General features: G+C 32.8%; 1 protein-coding gene and 1 pseudogene across 3 annotated transcripts; both read right to left on the minus strand.

Moving 5' to 3' along the window:
• Positions 1-51: 51 nt before the first annotated feature.
• LOC140956797 (uncharacterized) lies at positions 52-4,241 on the minus strand (annotated as a pseudogene).
• A 5,584-nt stretch (positions 4,242-9,825) lies between these two features.
• On the minus strand, positions 9,826-13,874 carry LOC140957116 (jasmonoyl--L-amino acid synthetase JAR6-like). 3 transcript variants are annotated; one of them, XM_073414248.1, is made up of 5 exons: positions 13,716-13,874; positions 12,736-13,052; positions 12,557-12,658; positions 11,036-11,823; positions 9,826-10,487 (listed from the first exon to the last, which is right to left on the minus strand). In XM_073414248.1, exons 2-5 carry the CDS (start codon positions 13,029-13,031, stop codon positions 9,949-9,951), a joined length of 1,725 nt encoding a protein of 574 aa, XP_073270349.1. In that variant the 5' UTR covers positions 13,032-13,052; positions 13,716-13,874; the 3' UTR covers positions 9,826-9,948. The 3 variants fall into 3 exon arrangements, with proteins under 3 accessions (XP_073270349.1, XP_073270350.1, XP_073270351.1); XM_073414249.1 differs by having other exon boundaries at positions 12,736-13,073; positions 13,716-13,871; XM_073414250.1 differs by having other exon boundaries at positions 12,736-13,090; positions 13,716-13,871.
• Between the last annotated feature and the right edge of the window lie 5,229 nt (positions 13,875-19,103).

Below are 19,103 nucleotides of genomic sequence, written 5' to 3' on the forward strand. Positions count from 1 at the left end.
TGCAAAACGAAATGCTTCTCAACAGAATTTGAATATTACTTGGTTTACTGACAAAAAGATTCACATTAAATCTCAAGAAATTCTCAAGAACACAGAATCACATTTAGCAACAAAATCCTTGGCAAAACTGAAAAAACAAGACCAAACATCTGATTATCTACATCTTTTCCAGGCTAAGGTTGCATATTCGTCGTGTCCTGGATTGATAAAGAACGAGGCATTGCCATTTGTTTTCACAGGAAAGAACTGCATTGTGTCACAAATCTTGGAAGCTCAATAAAGGTGAAGAAATTTTACAGCATACATTAAAACATCGTGGAGACGACTTAATGCATTCATGCACACGTATATACACTCGTCACAAATCAAATATATATATAATTTTTGGTGTTTTGCAATCATATTCTTTTGACAAAAGAAAACTGTTTTTCAAGGAGGATTCATGCGTACGAGTAGTCGAAAAGCCTCCAAGTCTTTATACAGCTGTAGTTTGTGCAGCATCATTGGGATCCCTCATGCCAAATCCATGCTTTGCCTTCTCCACGCTGCACGATATTTAAGTTAGTAAATCATCGAAATGGCCCACGTTGGTTATGCAAATTGCAAACTGTTTCAACTAATAAGGATATACTTATTAAAACTATTAAGTAGCAATATTATCATGAGACACTTGTGTATATATATTGAAGTCTCCACCAAATTAAAGACTATGTCAAACTGATATGAGTTCTACTTGCACAGGCCATGGTGATGCCACATTACATGATATTTTTGTCGTCAGCAACTAGCAATTACTTCATGCGGTGGAGACTAGAAACATGAAAGATTAATTAGAGATTTGATAAACTCCACACAAGCAAAGAGCAACTCACGTTGGGGCAAGCTTGCCTAGGCCGGTTAGCTCCTGACCGGTATCCTCATCGAGAATTCTTCCAGATATCTCAAGAATATATGACCTGTCTCTCTCGATTGGCATCCCCCTCCTTCCCAACAAATTCAGATCTTTTTGGCCGAGTTCCCTACCATTTACATACACGCGTGTGTTTCCACCAGAACAATTTTCAGGCATGTGATGGTGAAATTCTGGTATAAATGGCTGCAAGAAGTGGTATATACGTACATTTTAGAAAACATAAAAAGCTGTTACGGAATTTCAGGTCACGGTATATTCTAAAAAATAGTTAACTTACCGGAATTATGCCAAGGCAAGGACCTCCCATAACACCCCAGAATCCAGCTCGGAAATCATACCTAGTGAAAGAAAATTATCAATTTAAGTAAACAAAGTGGAAGAATAAAAGGGAGCTGAACGTGTTTGATACAGAGGAAGAGCGTGGAATATATACCAGTAATGACCAGGGTGGATTTGTCCAGCAAGTCTTTCAGCTTTCTTGATTAATCTATCCGAAATTAGATGCCCGTTAACAGTGACACTGGCCTTTTCCGGCTCATAAGTTTGACTGGTTTTATTATTTGAATCTTTAAAGATCCTATCTTTAATGCCAGAAAAAAACGACTCGGCTCCACGCCCTCCTAATCTGCTGCTGCTTCCTTCACCCGAACCAAAAGTTGTCCCAGTTTTAGCATACTCATTGGTTGATATATCTATCTCAGTCACTGGAGACTGCCCAGTCGATGTCTTGCTTGGCCATATTTTGTCACTTTCTCCAAAATTGTTCACTCCATGATACTCATTTGAATATCCGAACGATACTCCAACCAGTGAGCCAGTAGGAGGTGGAGTTCCTTTGCTCCTATCTGGCAGCTCAATTGAGTTGGATCCTTTTGGTGCTGCAGTCGAATTTTCAGTATCTGGCTTAGAATGACGATTTGTAAGATCCATGAACTTGTTATCTCGTCCATTGCCAGTTGAAAGTTGTCCTAGTTCTCGATCCATAGACTGGAAATCAAAACGAGAATCGTCGAAATCATTAGTTAAAAAGATCGTCCTAACTTGGTTTACACGACCATCCACGTGTGTCGGCAGCAAGACTGTATTGTTACCAACTTTTACAGGAGCATCCACTTCCTCCGCATCATCAATTAAAACAACTAAGTTCTTCTTCGAAACTGTGAAAAAAATCACCATGGAACACGCCCCACATTTCATTTTCTTTCTGTCACTATCCTGGGATAAAATTTTCTTAGGCAGCTGGAGGAACTCAAAACAACTGTGGCACATGAGAAAAGGAGCGCCGCCAGCTATAGGATGACAGTGTCGTCCACCAGAAGGTAAATGGACCCTGTGAGGACGGGATCGAACAAAACCATTACCTTCAGGTTTTACATCACCAGGCCATCTGGTGTTTAACTGTAGATTCTGGGATCTCACAGATGATGAATTGGACATTCTCTGGTTATGTTCTCGTTGACCAAATGGACCATGATTGCCATGATTATTAAACATCATGTCATTTCGAACATCAGAAAACTTATCATTATATGCAGAGGACTGAAAATGGAGAGGAACTTCTCTCTTGTTGCAGCATTGGAAACAAGAGCAAGATGGATGGTGACGGCTAACCTTAGGAGCAAATGTATCCATTGAATCCGTATAAACCATGCCATCTCTCGTGTAGCGTTCAGGAATATATCCATGAGATGGCTGATTTTGATAAAGAGCCGGAGTTTTAAGCGGGTTTTCTCTTAGCATTTGAGACCTTAATGGATCCCCATAACCCTGATCGTGACTTCGAAGGTATTGTGGAGGAAAGTATCCACTCCTGCCCATTTCTTGCCTTCGCATTAAAGAAGGTGGATCATCACATTGACTTTGATAAGACGGTCTTCTAATCTGTGAATTGGTATGTGAGTGTTGGAGAGCTCCCCTATTCAATCCAAATGATGTATCGACATTAGAATGTTCAGATACATATGGTTCTGGATGAGCTACACCAAAAGGAACCTTTTCTTTACCCTTGTTGCTCATACCGGCAGGCCGAGTAAACTGATCTTTTGGCTCATCCAACTTATTCAACTGCGCGACTCGATCTCTTCCAGCATAGTCAACAGAGTTAAGCTCATCCATATAATCACTCCCATTCCTCATTAGATTATCATGATCATGACTAGACTTTGGCAAGAAATTTGATGAGCCCTGATTTGAGTATCTCATCCCCTCATCATACATTCTCTGAGCCCTCCGAAAACCATTAATTTCACTTATATCTGCGTTTCTCACATCCGCAGCTCGCTTTGATCTCCAAAATCCAACCTCTTTTTTCTCATCACGCACTGCCAAATACTTAAAATCTAGAGCAGTTTTTGCTGGGGGTTCGTCTGATCTTTTATCCTGGATTGCATCAGCCTCAGAGTCCCACTTCTCCTCTTTGTTCGTCATATGAATCCTATGATTTTCAGCACCATGGCGCGAAATCCTCTTCCTCTCGGCTCGACTTGAAGAACTAAGAGTTGATCTCACATCACTTTCTGAATCCATCATTCATGTCCATTCGCTGAAACATGTACTTTCTCAGATTTATCAGAAAGTGTCTCTACAGTCCTTTCCTCACCAGGTTTCTCTAATAATTTGTCAACGTCAACAGCTTTGTTCTTGGCTAAAAAGTCAAACATTACCACAGAGAAAAAAAATCAAAGAACGAAAGTTACGAAGCAACTCAGCATCACCAAGTTTTCAACGTTTCCAGCGCTAAAAAATAATGAAATTACGGAGAAATTTTCCAACAACCAAGAAAAACTCATCCGATTATAGAACTCAACCATATGAAGAATGAAACATGGAGCTACACATAATACATCCTAAAAATATGTTAATCCAAGAGTTTTAGGTCTCCTAATGTTCCTGTTTCTTGAAATATTTACAGGAAAAAAAATATAGAAATGGAAGGAAATGTACCTTTAAGCACAGCACCACAACCACCACATTGGTAAGCAGAGTAATTGGTGACCTCCGGGAGTATATTGCCACACTTTGGACAACGAACTAACCGAACTTCTGCAGATTCAGACATTGGTTTTACACAACTTTCAGTCGATCTCGAACAGGCCCACAAACATATTATTACACATGTACATGCAGAATACCACACGGGAATTTAACAAAGATTCATTTTTACGATAAATAACTTGAGGTTTTGAAGGATTTCACCCAAGAAATTTACAGCTGAGTCGCAGAATCCACGGAGCAGAATAGAAGATAGTTGCTAGCTTTTCAGGGAGAATCTGAAGGTACCACAAACATCATGTGATACTACTACTTCCGTTTTGCTGGGGTTCACTCGAATTTTAGACCCTTCGAAATATTAAAAAATTCAAAAAAAAAAATGTACTGTGTTTTGAATATTGCTAATAAAAATGGGGAGAAGTATTTGACAAGTTTTTGTTTTCCTTTTTTTGGAATATTGTTGTGCATAATACATTAAATTTTTTTTGGATATATTTGAGGGACATTCAATTTCATGCATATCAATTTTTTTAGCTCAGCAGGGATTCTTGGATTGTACTATGTATTGAGACACTGAAAGTTTTCTAAATAAGAATGTTCAAATAATTTATATTTTTATAATAATTTGGTCATAAGACAACGTAAACATTCGATATACTTCACATTTTCTGTATAATATTTAATTATCAGTTTATATGCATTATTAAATAATTGGAGTTGTTCCCGTATATTAAATAATGACATTTGTCAGGTTAAGCAGAAGAAGAATGGCGACAGTACGGTGAAAGAGAAACGAGAGCATGGCTTTGGCCTTTGTACAAAGGTGTGATCGCGTAACATATTGGGGTGTCACTTACAAGAAATCGTCAAAAAGGTAATTGACAACTTTGCCTATAAATTTCTTTCCATTTTTTGACCAAGTCTACGTTACTACAAAGGCGATATATAATCTAACTTACATATAAATATACCACTTAAATTATGAATTTTCTTATATGTCTTTGTTCATTTAAGTTGGCTAATTAAATTATTAGGTTATCTTAGGGTTTTTTTTGTAATTCATTGTCCATCTTAAATGAATTTGGACATTAGTACACATTCCTCTTTATTTGCTAAATTTTATGCCAAAAAATTTATTTTTTACATTTCCTTGTTCATTTAAGTTAGAAAATTAAATTAATATGTCTTTTTAAGGGTTTTTTTGTGATTCATTGCCCATCTTAGATAGATTTGGACATTAATTCACATTATTTTTTTATTTTCTAAATTTTATGTAAAAAAATTATTTATTTATGTTTCTTAGTCAATTTTTGTGATTCATTGTCCATCTTAGATATATTTGGACATTAATACACATTCTTCTTCTTCTTTTTTTCTAAATTTTAAACTAAATTTATGATATAATCTTTAAAAAAAATTTAATCAATATAATCTTTATAATAAATATGAATTATATTGATAGTTTATTATCATTTGTTATATATTACAATTTTACATATAAAATTTTTTAACTGAGTATTACATATTATTTTATTTATATATGTTTTTTATTATATATATTTATTTGAGTGGTATTATGTTAAAATTTTATTTGTCTTAAATTATCAATCACCAATATTAATTTATAAATGATTGATTCTGATATAAAATTAATTATCTATAATATGTATTCTCAAAAAACATAGAAATTAAATAAAATCCGCAATGTGCTAAAAGTTAGCAAAAGCAAAAGTGATATTTACCTNAATTTTTTTTTTCGTATTTTTTGTTAATATTTGCATGCAGTTTAATTGAAATAGAAGAATTATATATGTAAAAATTAGTTTGATGTCACATTTCATTGCTCAAAATTTAATAAATAGCATAGATTTGTTTTACTAAACATTGTTTTAGCAATATTTTTATTTTTATTTTAAAATATGAATTTTTTTATTATTTAATTGGATTATATATATCAGTTTTGATATCCTGCACACCTACCATGCACACCTATGTGAGCACCGATGAGGTGTCACTCACCCATTGGATGCGCAAGTTCTATATTTCATCGCATCCAATGGGTGAGTGACACCTCATTGGTGCTCGCATAAGTGTGCACGGTAGGTGTGCAGCATATCAAAACTATATATATATATAGTTACTGAATTTTTGTATATATTATAGGTATCGATTAATTAATGTTTGTTTCTAGATAATTTAATGATAAAAAGTATAGAAAATTTTTAATCAAAATTTGTGAATCTATTCTATTTTATTAAAGTTGAGGACATGATAGTAACCACCTAAGAAGGACATCAACTTTTTCTTTCAACTTTACTCTTATATGATAATAATATTTCAGTTTTGTTTTTTTGTTAAACTTTCAACACACACTATTATTTTTATTTTTTTATTTCAACAATTCAAATATCAATTTAGTCCCTCCATAATTTGTCAAATTTTATTTTAGTCTAACGATAATGATAAAAAAGACTGTATATACGCATAATGTATGTAGAGTAATTAATAGAATGAATCCATGCTAGTGAGTGGGTTGGGGAAGTTGCTGGAAAAATTGGAGAGAAATTGTTAGAATAAACTCTTTCGTGCAATTTGTAAAGTCAACGAGAATTAAAGCCAATGATTTGTTGGAATATTCTGACCAAATATTTGGGTGACACCATTGGTCGATCCAACTAGTGACATATTAATTAAATTAAATAAGAAATCGGTGTCTGCGTTGACTTGACCTCGGTGCATCTGCACACTGTCCACAAGGACATGGAATTATGTTTTTAAAATTCAAATATTTGTCAACAAATAAATCTCATTTTTAAGTATGTGTATTTTTTCAAACATGTGTGTGTTTTTTAAAATTTAATTATGTTATATGTTTTTTAAAAATTACTTGTAAGTTTTAAAATTTAATTATGTGTAATTTAATTTTTTAAAATTATGTGCAATTTTATTATATTATTTTTAAATATAAAAAAATTAATATTTCAACATTTATCTCATCACTGTAAGAACATACAATGAAGTTATCAACGATAACTTTGACATGAACTTCATCTCACTAACTTTCTCACACCATTAAACATGCTCTAATAAGTTGTGTCGTTCTCTTTACATCTGTTTTTAATTATTAATTTTCACTTAAATAAGTAAATATTTATTTAAATAAATTTCTGAGTGTTTTTTCGACGGATTCATTTGAAATCTAGTCATTCTAAATATATTTTAGTTGTTTGGAAGATTTAAAACGAATATTTTCTAGATTTAACCAAAATATTTTATTTTTTACACATTTTACCAACAATTTTAGTGGTATGATCAGATAAGTCATATATCTTGATGGAACAGAATTTATTGTGGTAATCTAGTCGTGTAATATAATTTGTTTAAAAATTCTTGCGAGACATTTGCACGATTAATTTCATGAGACGACTCTTCAACTCAACTCATGAAAAAAATATCAATTTTTATATCGAAAGTATTACTTTTAATGGTAAGTGTGGATCGAGTCGACACATATCACATATATAAATCATGAAGCAGTCTCAATCGCGTGGTTAATTTCTTGATAGCACATAATTTAATTAACTTTTTTTAAATAAAATAATAATATAATTTTTTGGGATATGTAGGAATACTAATTTATAAAAAAAAAAAATTGTGAACAAGTTTTATGGAAAGGCAATTTTAAAACTCTTTAAAAAAAAAAAGGGCTGTTCAAATGTATATTTACTAATTTATAACCTTCATTCTCCTCTAAATATCGAATTAATAAATGCGGGCTTCTGCGAAAGCCAGCCCATTCCATAAAAAATATCTACAAAAATAAATTAGATAATAGTTCATAGCTGTTCAATTCATACTACTAATCGTTCGTTAAATTTAGTTTTCACACAAATTTTCCAATAAAAATGTCCCAATTTAAAATATTTCAACCAAAAATTTAAATTGCAACGCTATTAATCGACTAAAATTAAACCCACGTCGAAGCAAATGAAACACAAATTCGCATGTTGCCTTAAATTTATATATCTATATATATTGATTGTTTATTTTCATATTAAAATCACGAACAGTCACACAGACAGACACACACACGCACACGCGCACACACACACATATATATATATAAAATAATCAATCATCAACCCCTAAGATTATTCATTCAACTCTTAATCCTTTCTATTTTTCGAATTTTACCATTCTCCTATATCCAAACTCACCACCACTTCCCGCCCACCGACCGCCGCCGCCACAACCGCCGACCACGCCGACCGCCGCTGCCGGCCCCACCACCGCTGACTGCCGGCCAATCGTCGCGGGCAGCCGCCGAGAACCAGTACCGCAGCCGCCGTCGCCGTCACCTTCGCTGCCGGATCGGCCGCCAGACCACCGACGCTGCCGAAGTGGAAGAAGAAAGGGCAATTTTGTCCTTTCATCAAAAAATTCAAAAGTATCCTACGCTTAAAAATCTTACTAAACATAATATTATTTTACACCATATATTACATTTCTACGACAATCATTTTCTTTTATCATTTACATACTAATCATTAGTTAATTTTATCCTCAAACCAAACACAGCCTGAGAAACCGATGATAATTAAGTAAGCATACTCTAATAATTACGACAGGAAAAGTAAACAATACAGAGTGGAACAATGATATCATGCCATCGATACCTGTTAAGATGCTTAACATATCGATTAAAGGACTCGGACATATTTTTTGAAACATATAAAAATTCACACTTTTCTTGTTAAAAGTTTTTCGACTGAAGAGCCTTTTCGCGCCAAAACCGATTCATGATAATCTGTTGATGAAGCAGCTGCAGATTTATTTCAGTACTGGCCGGAGGTGATACACACCTTGATGATCGGCTTTTCGACTTTCTTGATTCACTGAGGTGAGGTAATATCATGAAATAATGTCTCTCCATTATATTACTCATTGCTATCAATTCGTATGCATCGTACGTATAAAGGACTCCCACAATCCCATATCTTTATGTCAAGTGATTCCTCCATATATACTCTTCAGTATCTGATTTAGAGTACTGTTTCTTGAACTTGTATATAATCTGTGACCGTAGAGATGGCGTGTTTTGTTTTTATATGATTCCAGATTCTCTGAATAGTTTCAAAGCTAAGCTGGCGACCAAATGCATGTTCGGATTAATTGAAAACTCTTGATCAAAAAAATGTAATATGTAGTTAACTGATGAAGGCAAACAAATTGGAAATCAAATTATTTCTTTTTAAAAAATAATTTTGGATTAATTTAATATTAGCTCGAGCAGATCAATTTAAATTATTAAAAGATTCTAAAGTTTAAAAATCTAGCTCGGGTTGAACCATATTCTTAGCTCTACCGCAAGGAATATATAGGTCGCACATGAATTTTATTTGATCATTCTGCACAAATTTTAAAATTCAAATTAAGTAATGTAAAACCAAAAGAAATTAATTTAAAAAACGGTAAAGTTTGTGTAAAGGAGTTGGATCTCAAAACCCAAAAAAAAAAAATATTTACTATTGTAAAAGAAAATGAAAAAAGTCGAAGAATAATTAAATTCATCCCGTGCATCGCACGGGTTAGATACTAGTATGATAAAAGAGCGAGTCCATGGGGGGACCAGAACACAACGAAAGGTGATAAAAAAAACAAATGCATTAATCTCAGAATGAATGCAGCCATCACTATACACAACAATAAGCCACGCATGTCCCCAGAGCAAAAACGAAAATCACGATCATCATACCACGTTCAACCTACTTTGAGTGCATTATCCTCGGGATAAGTCTAATAATCATCCTTGCAAATTTCCAGGATCTAATTAAACAGTTGTATATTTTCAAAATCTTGGGTATAATTACCCTGTGAAAAACCTTGCGAACGTAAAATAAACGACATAGTGACAAATTACATTGTGTGATTGATCTTTTATTGTCTTATGAAAGCAAGGGTATTACTACTAAGATACAGCCACATATTTTACACGCAGATAGATAAACTAAATCATGAAAGCAGCAACTTGTTAATAATTCATATTAATATGCAGTGCTAAAGTAGCTCTTGACGACATTATTAGACAGTATTTGAAGCACAATCTTGTTTGTTGGCCCCACGCATCGCGGCGTTTTGAACTGACTAACAGCGGATCCTAATCCCACGTAATGATCCATGATCTTGTGAAAAGTACCCCTCTTCATGATTCGGAGTTCGAGGGCTCCAATGGTGTTCACCTTCCGAGAACTCATGTATCCTGCATCCACGAATGATTTGTCCAAGCAGTTGCAGCATTCTTGGACAATTTCGTCCTTCGGGTCGCCACTCATTTCCCAGAAGATCACGTAATGGCCAGGATCAGTTGATGTATCCACCTGGCTCGTAAAATCTATGACTTCTAGATTCTCCGCGGCTAGCAGCTTCGCTGCAGCTTCAACGGATAACTGTAGATCCTTCTCGGTGTTCTTGTCAATGTTGATTGTGAGAAGAAGATTTCTTCTGCAAACGAACTGGAGCTCCGGTGAAGAGTTGTGGAATCCTTTAACTTTGACTACGTCTCCTAATCTGTAACGGTACAGCCCTGCGAGAGTGCAATTTATAAGCATCATCTTTCAACAAACTTTGCGGTTGTCACACAAACCAATGGTAAACTTCAGCCGCTCGAATAACTGTTACCACAGACTAGTAATATTCGTTTATGCCGCTAAACGAATTAAAATATCTGAACGGTAGCATTATGCTAGTTATAACTTTTTGTGCGGTAGGAATCGTTCAAGCCTGCGGAAGAACGCAAATGTAAAGAACAAAAGATGCTACCTATGCTATTCATGCGATGTCGCTTTCTATACAAGAATGGCATACTATATGGTTCATAGAAGGACAAAATGTTGAAACAACAATAGTTTTACTTACAGAGCTGGTTTTGTCACGTGGAGCAATCTTATATATGATTAATAATAAAGAATAAACTATGGCGAACACCAAGACCAGGAAAAGAGTAAAATAACCACATGGCAACTTGGCAAGTGGTATCAGGAGTTAGTAAACTAGTTATCATATTAACCAGTAATCAGATAACATAAAAAACAGAGAGGCGTGATTAAGAAAAGAGACAGACAATATAAGCACCTGCAAAATTAGTGACAATGACCTCATACTCCTCACCAACCTTTACTTCGGTTAGTCCAACAGGAGTCTGCTCAACGCCGTTAAAATCCTCGTTCAAAGGGATAAATTCAAAAAAACCAATATTTGGAAGCACAGCAAATGTGGTTAGTTCTGGTGGTAACTTAGGGTTGATATTCACTCCAATCCATCCTTCAGAAGATCCATAATCAGCACTTATTAACGGTAAGTTTCCAGCATAGTGCCGCAACTTCATTAGATAAGGCTCCATGGAACCTGTCATGATTCCATAAATATATTTTGTATTTGGGAACAGCTCTGGGATCAATCCATTCCAGTTGCTTAATCCCAAGATCTTGTGAGAAATTGTATTCGCCAATTCAGGATCGGGCTTAAGAATCTTAGACACTACCAATCGAACTGATGGGACCGTGATTCGGGTACTGAGAACCCCTTCTCGGATATCACTGACAAGTTCTTCCCAAACTTGTTCTAAAGTTCGGAAGGCGTGGATAATGCTGTGGGCAAATGTGGATGAAATGACTTGAACTTGGTCTCGGAAGATTAGCCCACACAAAAGATGACAGTATAAAGACTGGTGGAAGTCGGGGCCGAAGATCACTTCATCGGGGCTGCAAAATGGAATCTGCATTTCCCTCATTGTTTTTTTTATTTTTGAGTTACGGTACACATTAGTGGTGGCGGTTCCAGCTACTAGGCCCCCTTTTGTCATGAATTGTTTGCTACTGTAAATGAACTGTAAAGCCTTTCCACCCGAGATTGGATATTCTCTGCAAAAGTAAATTGTTCCACTCAAGCTTAAGTATGGAATATGAGTATCAGAAAGACACTAGTCTTAGTTACAATACATATAAAATTAATAACTTAGACAAGGTGGAAGCGACCAGCTTCTATTCTCATCAGAAGCAATTATATTGATGCCAGACACTTCTTCACCTCAAATATGCATCTCACATTTTGTCACACGAAAGAACAAAAATATAAGAAGCTAAATATCATTTAAATTACTGAAAAGATTGACAAAAGGGCAAATCTTGATGGGTAATGTCAAGTTTGATCCTCTGAAGGCTATACTTCCAACAAAGAGCACGTTATCAAAAATTAAATATTTTTACCATTTTATTCTTGATTTGATGATGAATCATTCAATATATATTAAAATTTTTTTAAAAAAAAAAATTTTAAAACTTTTTGAAAATAAACTTTAATACACAAGTGCTACTTTTCTTTGTCCAACCGAGCGTGAGTAGGTAAAAAAAAAAATTAAGAACTTTTTGAAAATAAAATATTATACACAAGTGCTACTTTTCTTTGTCCAGCCAAGCGTGAGTAGGAGCTCTGACTGCACGCACACCTAGGATATTCAAGAAGCGAAAGAAATTTGTCTGGTCAGAGGACCTCATGTATAAATTCAAATACCAAATAAAATAAGGTTCAATTAAGGCAAACTAGAAAATAAAACCAAAGGGTGGGTCGGGGACCAGTGGACACCATCAAAATTACCTGTTTCTAAACGCGAAAGAAGTCTTGAATATCTGTAGTGTGTTTTCCATCAATTCATCATTAAAAGGCACGAACTTTGGCTTCCCTTGTGACGTGCCAGAACTGCAATTAGAATCTCAAATTTCACCTATTACTTATAAAAATCAATAAATGAATCAGAAGAGTGAGCAAATGGGTACCTCAATGAAATGGTGGTAACTGGTTTGCCAGTCAAAATGGATGAATTTTGGCCGTCGGCGATTCGCTGAATGTAAGATTCCAAGTCCTTGTGAGTGACAAGGGGGATACAATCCCTGAAACTTTCAGGATCAGTTCTTCCATTGAGACCCCATTCCTGCAAATACTCAGCTTCACCATTTTCTTCCAATATTTTCTTTAGAGTTTCCCTCTGAACTTCTCCAGCATCCCTTGTCGTGGCTTCAAATTCTTCTATTACTGCCTCAGGATCAAATACTTGCTCCATTGTATCCAACATATTAACAATTCAATTGAGCAACTGCAATTTAGACACCGGTTCCTATAAGAAATCAAGATCTTGAAAAAGGAAAAGCAAAATTTACAATTAGCTACCTAGACATGCGAGAGGGAAAATAGCAATTATGAAACTTTACAGTGAAAAATTATGGGAAAAAGTAGAAAGAGAATTCGGCAGAGGAACAGAAAAGGTAAATTATTGTATTATCATAAATATAAGTGCTTTGTAATAGGTTGTGAGAATAAAACGAGAAGAATTCCAAGGATTGGGAGCATGATGCAACGAATCGAAAAGACGGCTATGGAATTTAGCTTCTAGCTATCATCAACACATGAAAGCGACGCGATTTCATTTGAATTGTCGAGAAAATCAAATCCGGAAAGAAAAACATCTAACTTTAAAAATTCATCATGTATTTCTACTCACATAGAATCGTAAACAGTCCAAAAGTTTTTTTCCAGAAAAAGTTTAACGAAGCAACTTCAAGAAAGTCTCGTACACAACCTAAGTGCTTCTCCCATGAATCTAATCCAAATACACTAAAAACGACGGTAAGAAAGAGGATAACCCATACCATATATACACAGAAAAAGAAAGAAAGAATGATCTTTGAATTTGTAAATAAAAAGGTCTGAGCAAGAATCTAACAACAGAGGCAGAAAAGTCCATCTACAAACCACTTACAGAGTTACTAATGTGCGCTAAAAGAAAAAAGATCAGTTTTTTCTTCGTGGGTTCTCTTGCAAACGAAAAGTTAGAGGCAAAAAGGAGCTGGATTGGAAATGGAGCTCAGAAGACTAAGGATTGGGGGGGAGAAAATGGTGTGTTGCCAATGGGAGGTGAATGTGCGTGTATATATAATACATATGCACACAAAGGAGACATGTTTGTGGGACAGTGAAATACCTAAAATGACCTTGTCTGTAATGATTGAATAGTAGTCCATATGTTTCACCACTATTGACATTTTAAACTCATTCGAGTTCTGATAATTATATATAATCACATATCTTGTATGTTTCTAAATGAATAATAGTTAAATACCGGCATATATATTATGCTGAGATCGATCAATTTAATATATATTTAATGTGAAAATCAATAATTTTAACATAAAAAAATAAAATATTTTTATGAATCAGATCGAGTTAAAAATCGATTCACAAAATTGATTTGTGGGATGATTCATATTAAGGGATATTTGAGGAAATAGACCTGGTCAACATTTTTTTTAAAAAAAATAACCTACCCGTGTAGTGAACAAATACACTACATGATACTATTTTTTAAAAAAATGTTGACCAGGGTTACGAAAAAAAAACAACCCTTCATATAAATTTCGTGTATGTAAATTGTTATACTCAGATGCCCGATGTTTTAGTTGGAACGTTTTTTGACAAAATTTACGGACGATTTTTTTATATAGATTGAAAATAACATAGAATTCTAGAACTCGAGAACCCTAAACTTTGGGAATTTCAGATAAATTAGGTCTCTTGTGAGACGGTCTTACGAATCTTTATTATGAGACGGGTCAACCCTACCAATATCCACAATAAAAAATAATACTCTTAGCATAAAAAATAATATTTTTTCATGGATGACCTAAATAAGATATCCGTCTCACAAAATACAACCATTGAGACCGTATCACCCAAATTATTATCTTCCATATATATTCTAAACTATTAGATGGTCAAACCATTTTAATTCGTACATACTATGTGGCTACGCTTTGTATAAGCATAACTAATCGAACAAGACATGCATTAATTTCACTCGCTCGTGTTCACATGCATAACATAATTATTGTCTTCAAACATGAGACCCAATGGACGACATAAATTAATTTATAACGTATGCATTAATTACTATCTGTTTCATTATATATATATATATATAATTAGTTCCCAAAACCAACCAATANGTGGCTACGCTTTGTATAAGCATAACTAATCGAACAAGACATGCATTAATTTCACTCGCTCGTGTTCACATGCATAACATAATTATTGTCTTCAAACATGAGACCCAATGGACGACATAAATTAATTTATAACGTATGCATTAATTACTATCTGTTTCATTATATATATATATAAATTAGTTCCCAAAACCAACCAATAATTGCATGCTGATTTGAAACAATAGATGTCAGAAGTTATCAAAAAATTAAATAATATTATTAATAATCACAGCTTGCATGATTTTAGTGTATTCGCGGGAACAAAATAAGCGACCTCTCGTAAGCAAACTGTTCACAGGCAGAAAATAAGGAACATGATTAATTATTTCAAATCAGACAATGATTTTGCTCATATTTGTCTAAGGGTACAGTGTCTTGAGTCGAATCCTTAATTGTTCACAGGATGCATATAGTTCACAATAAACCTGTAATGCAATCGATTACTGATAGTCACCAATGGCATTCAATCTGGTCCCTCCAGAATCTTATAAAAAAATCTTTCTGGGATTTTTCAAATATATAAAAAAAAATAATAAGAAAAATATAAAATCTAGTAAAATATCATATTTTGACGACATGGTCGACATGATTTGTTATTTTGTTTGAAACAATGACAATTAATTTTTAGAATTAATTGAATTGCCAATTTTTCTACGGTGGAACACCGACATGCCTATAAAATTGACATTCGAGGTCCATTTAATAGTTTAAATTAATTTCCATGAGAAAATGCGTTTCAAATTCCAATATGTAATTTCATTTGTGTAACAAAGTTTAGAGATTATAGGAAGGAAAATGTGAGTGTTGAAAAATTTTAACATAAGTCTCGACAAATTATTTAATTGCCTATTTCTACGTGTTTTTCAATCATTGGCTAACGATTTTAAATTTTTAATAAATATATTCAGTAACATATATTCCGACCATTGACTAAAGAAACGGGGAGGGGAAAAAGAATTGGACAAGAGGTTATTACTATATAGCCTTCGTAGCCTTTCGCTTTCAGGACGGATAATAACAACAAGAAAACGAAAAAGCAAGTAAAGAGAATGCAGCCGTTTAGATACAGATGGAAATTAGTATTATTAATTTTTCTATATTTAAGTTTTTTTTTTTTTATCATTTATGTCAGTTTCATATAAGTCCTATATCTTTCATTTTTTTACAATGTTAATCATTTTTTTTCGTAAGTGTTGATATGACACCACAAACACCAACGAAAGAAAAACGACTAAATTTTTTTAAAAAAACAAGATAGCGAATTAAAATTGAAAACTGACGATAAAGATGATCAAAGTCACAACGAGCTAAACACATTAAACAAAAAATACAACTTTATACTTTGATTATCTTTTTGTTTTGAGTTCGAGGTTTGTTATAATCAAGTCTTGAATTTGATATTTTGTCTTAAATTTAACTTTGGTAGTGAATGAGCTTATACAAATTATTTGTGTTTAAATTGTACTCTCTAACATACATGCAACGTTAGGTGACCTAATAGCTATTTGATATTTAAAATTTTATTTGCTTTGTATATTTATCTTTGAATTTTAGCACACATTTATCTTTGAATTTCAATAAAATTAAATCATTAATATTAATTTAAATGAATTTTCAGTTTAAGTTCGATTAAATAGAATATTCATATTAAACCACTGAGATATATTAATTTAAAATATATTTATATACACAAATACAAACTAGAGCGAATGATCAAAAAACCTCCATCTTAATAATTAATTGTGACCTATTTTTTTATGCACTCTCTGGCTAACCAAGAAAAATGTTTTATGCGCACCCTATGTCCACACGTGTTTTTTCAAATGAAATTCGATACAAAACATTGAAATATGGAACAAAAATATGATATTTCAGAACTAAACGTTTTAGGTCTAACAATAATATATGATTTTTTTATTTTAAAAATTATGTTTGCTCCGTCGGAAAATATGGAACAAAAATATGGGATGTGTTAAAAAAATTGTTTGCTCCGTCGGAAAAATTGAAGGTAATATAATTGTCAACTGCCGTTATCTTTTTAATTTAAAAATTAAATTAAAAAACAAGTATTACTTTATGTTTTTGGGAAGCCCAACTATTTCCCTTTCCACCATGTGCAATTTACGGTCAACCGTGGCCTTTTATTTTCTTAATTCGTAAACTCCTATAATAAGATTCCCTTTAATCTCTCGATGATATTTCCATTTATACGAATCAGCACACAATACAATTTTGATATACTACACACTCATCTTATACACTCATGTAAGTATCGATGATGTGACATTCACTTATTAGATGTGAATGAAAATACAAAAATTGAACAAGGTTGTCACTTCATTGATACTCAAACGAGTGTGCACGGTGGATGTGTATCATATCAAAATTGTATAATTTATTGTTTATAACATTATCTTTAAAATCCCCAATCGTTTACTATATTGAAAAAGGCTCTCTTTATTTAAGATATACATGGCATTCATCTTATGGGTACCTATACAATCCATTAAAGCTTTTTGACTCCAAAATACATATTATGATTAAAAGTGTGGACCATGGATATACATGTAATTTATATGGTCATGGTGTGTGTGGAAATCAATTCACGCTTTCATTATGTTCCACTCAAACAATTCACGCTTTCATTATGTTCCACTCAAACGAAGTCGTGCCCAGATATTGTGAACGAGTTTAATAGAAATACATGAATGTGCTTTGGTGATTTGTAGAATAATTTCCTTTGGCCAATTTCTGTATCACGACAAAGAAAGATGATGGATACTTGGGAAGTCGGGAATTCGACAATGATTTAGAATAATTTACATTAAAAATAAAATTTTGAAAGCTTGGTTGCAAGCAATTGGATTCCATTGATATTATGGGTTTGGGCTCACGAGTGCCTGAATTGGGCCTCGATTTTTTTAATGGATTATATACATTATATTGGACTTAAGAATAAGAGTTTAAAATAACACGTGAATAGAGTTTATCAATATTTGATTTGTATGTTAATGATACATAATATAGAGATCTTAATTATATATGATTTTAATAATTTGAAATTTGAGTCAAATATTAGACTAAATAAATATTTATAGCACCTTCCTGGTTTCTGTATCCCTTTTTTCAAACAACGGATATTAAATATAATTTTTAATTAAAAAAAAAGAAGTCGTGGTTGTGGGCATCCAATGAATATATTCGTAGACTATTTGCATATAGCGGAGGGCCAGCCCCGAGAGATGAGAAGCTCCGAGCACCACAAATTTTTAATAAATATTATCTTGTTTTATTTTATATATTTAATGATTTGAATTTTGAAATTATTATTAATAAAAATAAGATATAAAAATATTTTAAATATCATGTATTATTTTATTTATCAAAGTTTTAAATAATAAATAAATATTTTCCAAAAAGCTAAAATTTTAACATTAATTAGATGAATACTTTTGATTAAAATGTTTAATAATTTTTTACGCTTTTTAAAAAAATATTTATATTAAATTTCTAATAATAATAATCTACGGACAATCAATATACCAAAAATTCATTACGACACTATTTTAAAATGGTAGAAAGTAGTAAAAAAATAAATATAAAAAATTAACGCAAAACTCAAAACAATAAACGAAATAAAATAAAATAATATAATCAATATAAATACTTAAATATAATTTATATTTCAGAGTACATCAAATTTAAATTTAAATTTTAGAAAACAAATTGAAAAAGATCACATTTAATCACATATCTATCTCATATGTATTTTCAAATATTTAATGTAGTTGGTTAATGCATTAATACTTATAAATATTTATTTTTGGCGAATATTAGAACAAAAACTTTATATAATCACATTACATTAAAATATTAATCAATTATTAGTGTAATTTCGAAGAAGTTTGACTTGACAATTTTGGGAATTGGATCTGTTGCCTATTTCGCAAATGGTGTTTAATTTAATTAGAATGGAATCTATTTTTTATTTTATTTTTTTAAAGAAGAATGGAATCAGAGGAATCACACATAAAAATAATAATAATATTGAAAGCAGATAATGAAGCCACCAAAAATTAAAGCTTTTGACACCACCAGCAGATCGC

This window comes from Primulina huaijiensis, chromosome 14, assembly GCF_012295235.1.
Source record: "Primulina huaijiensis isolate GDHJ02 chromosome 14, ASM1229523v2, whole genome shotgun sequence".
Taxonomy (NCBI): domain Eukaryota; kingdom Viridiplantae; phylum Streptophyta; class Magnoliopsida; order Lamiales; family Gesneriaceae; genus Primulina; species Primulina huaijiensis.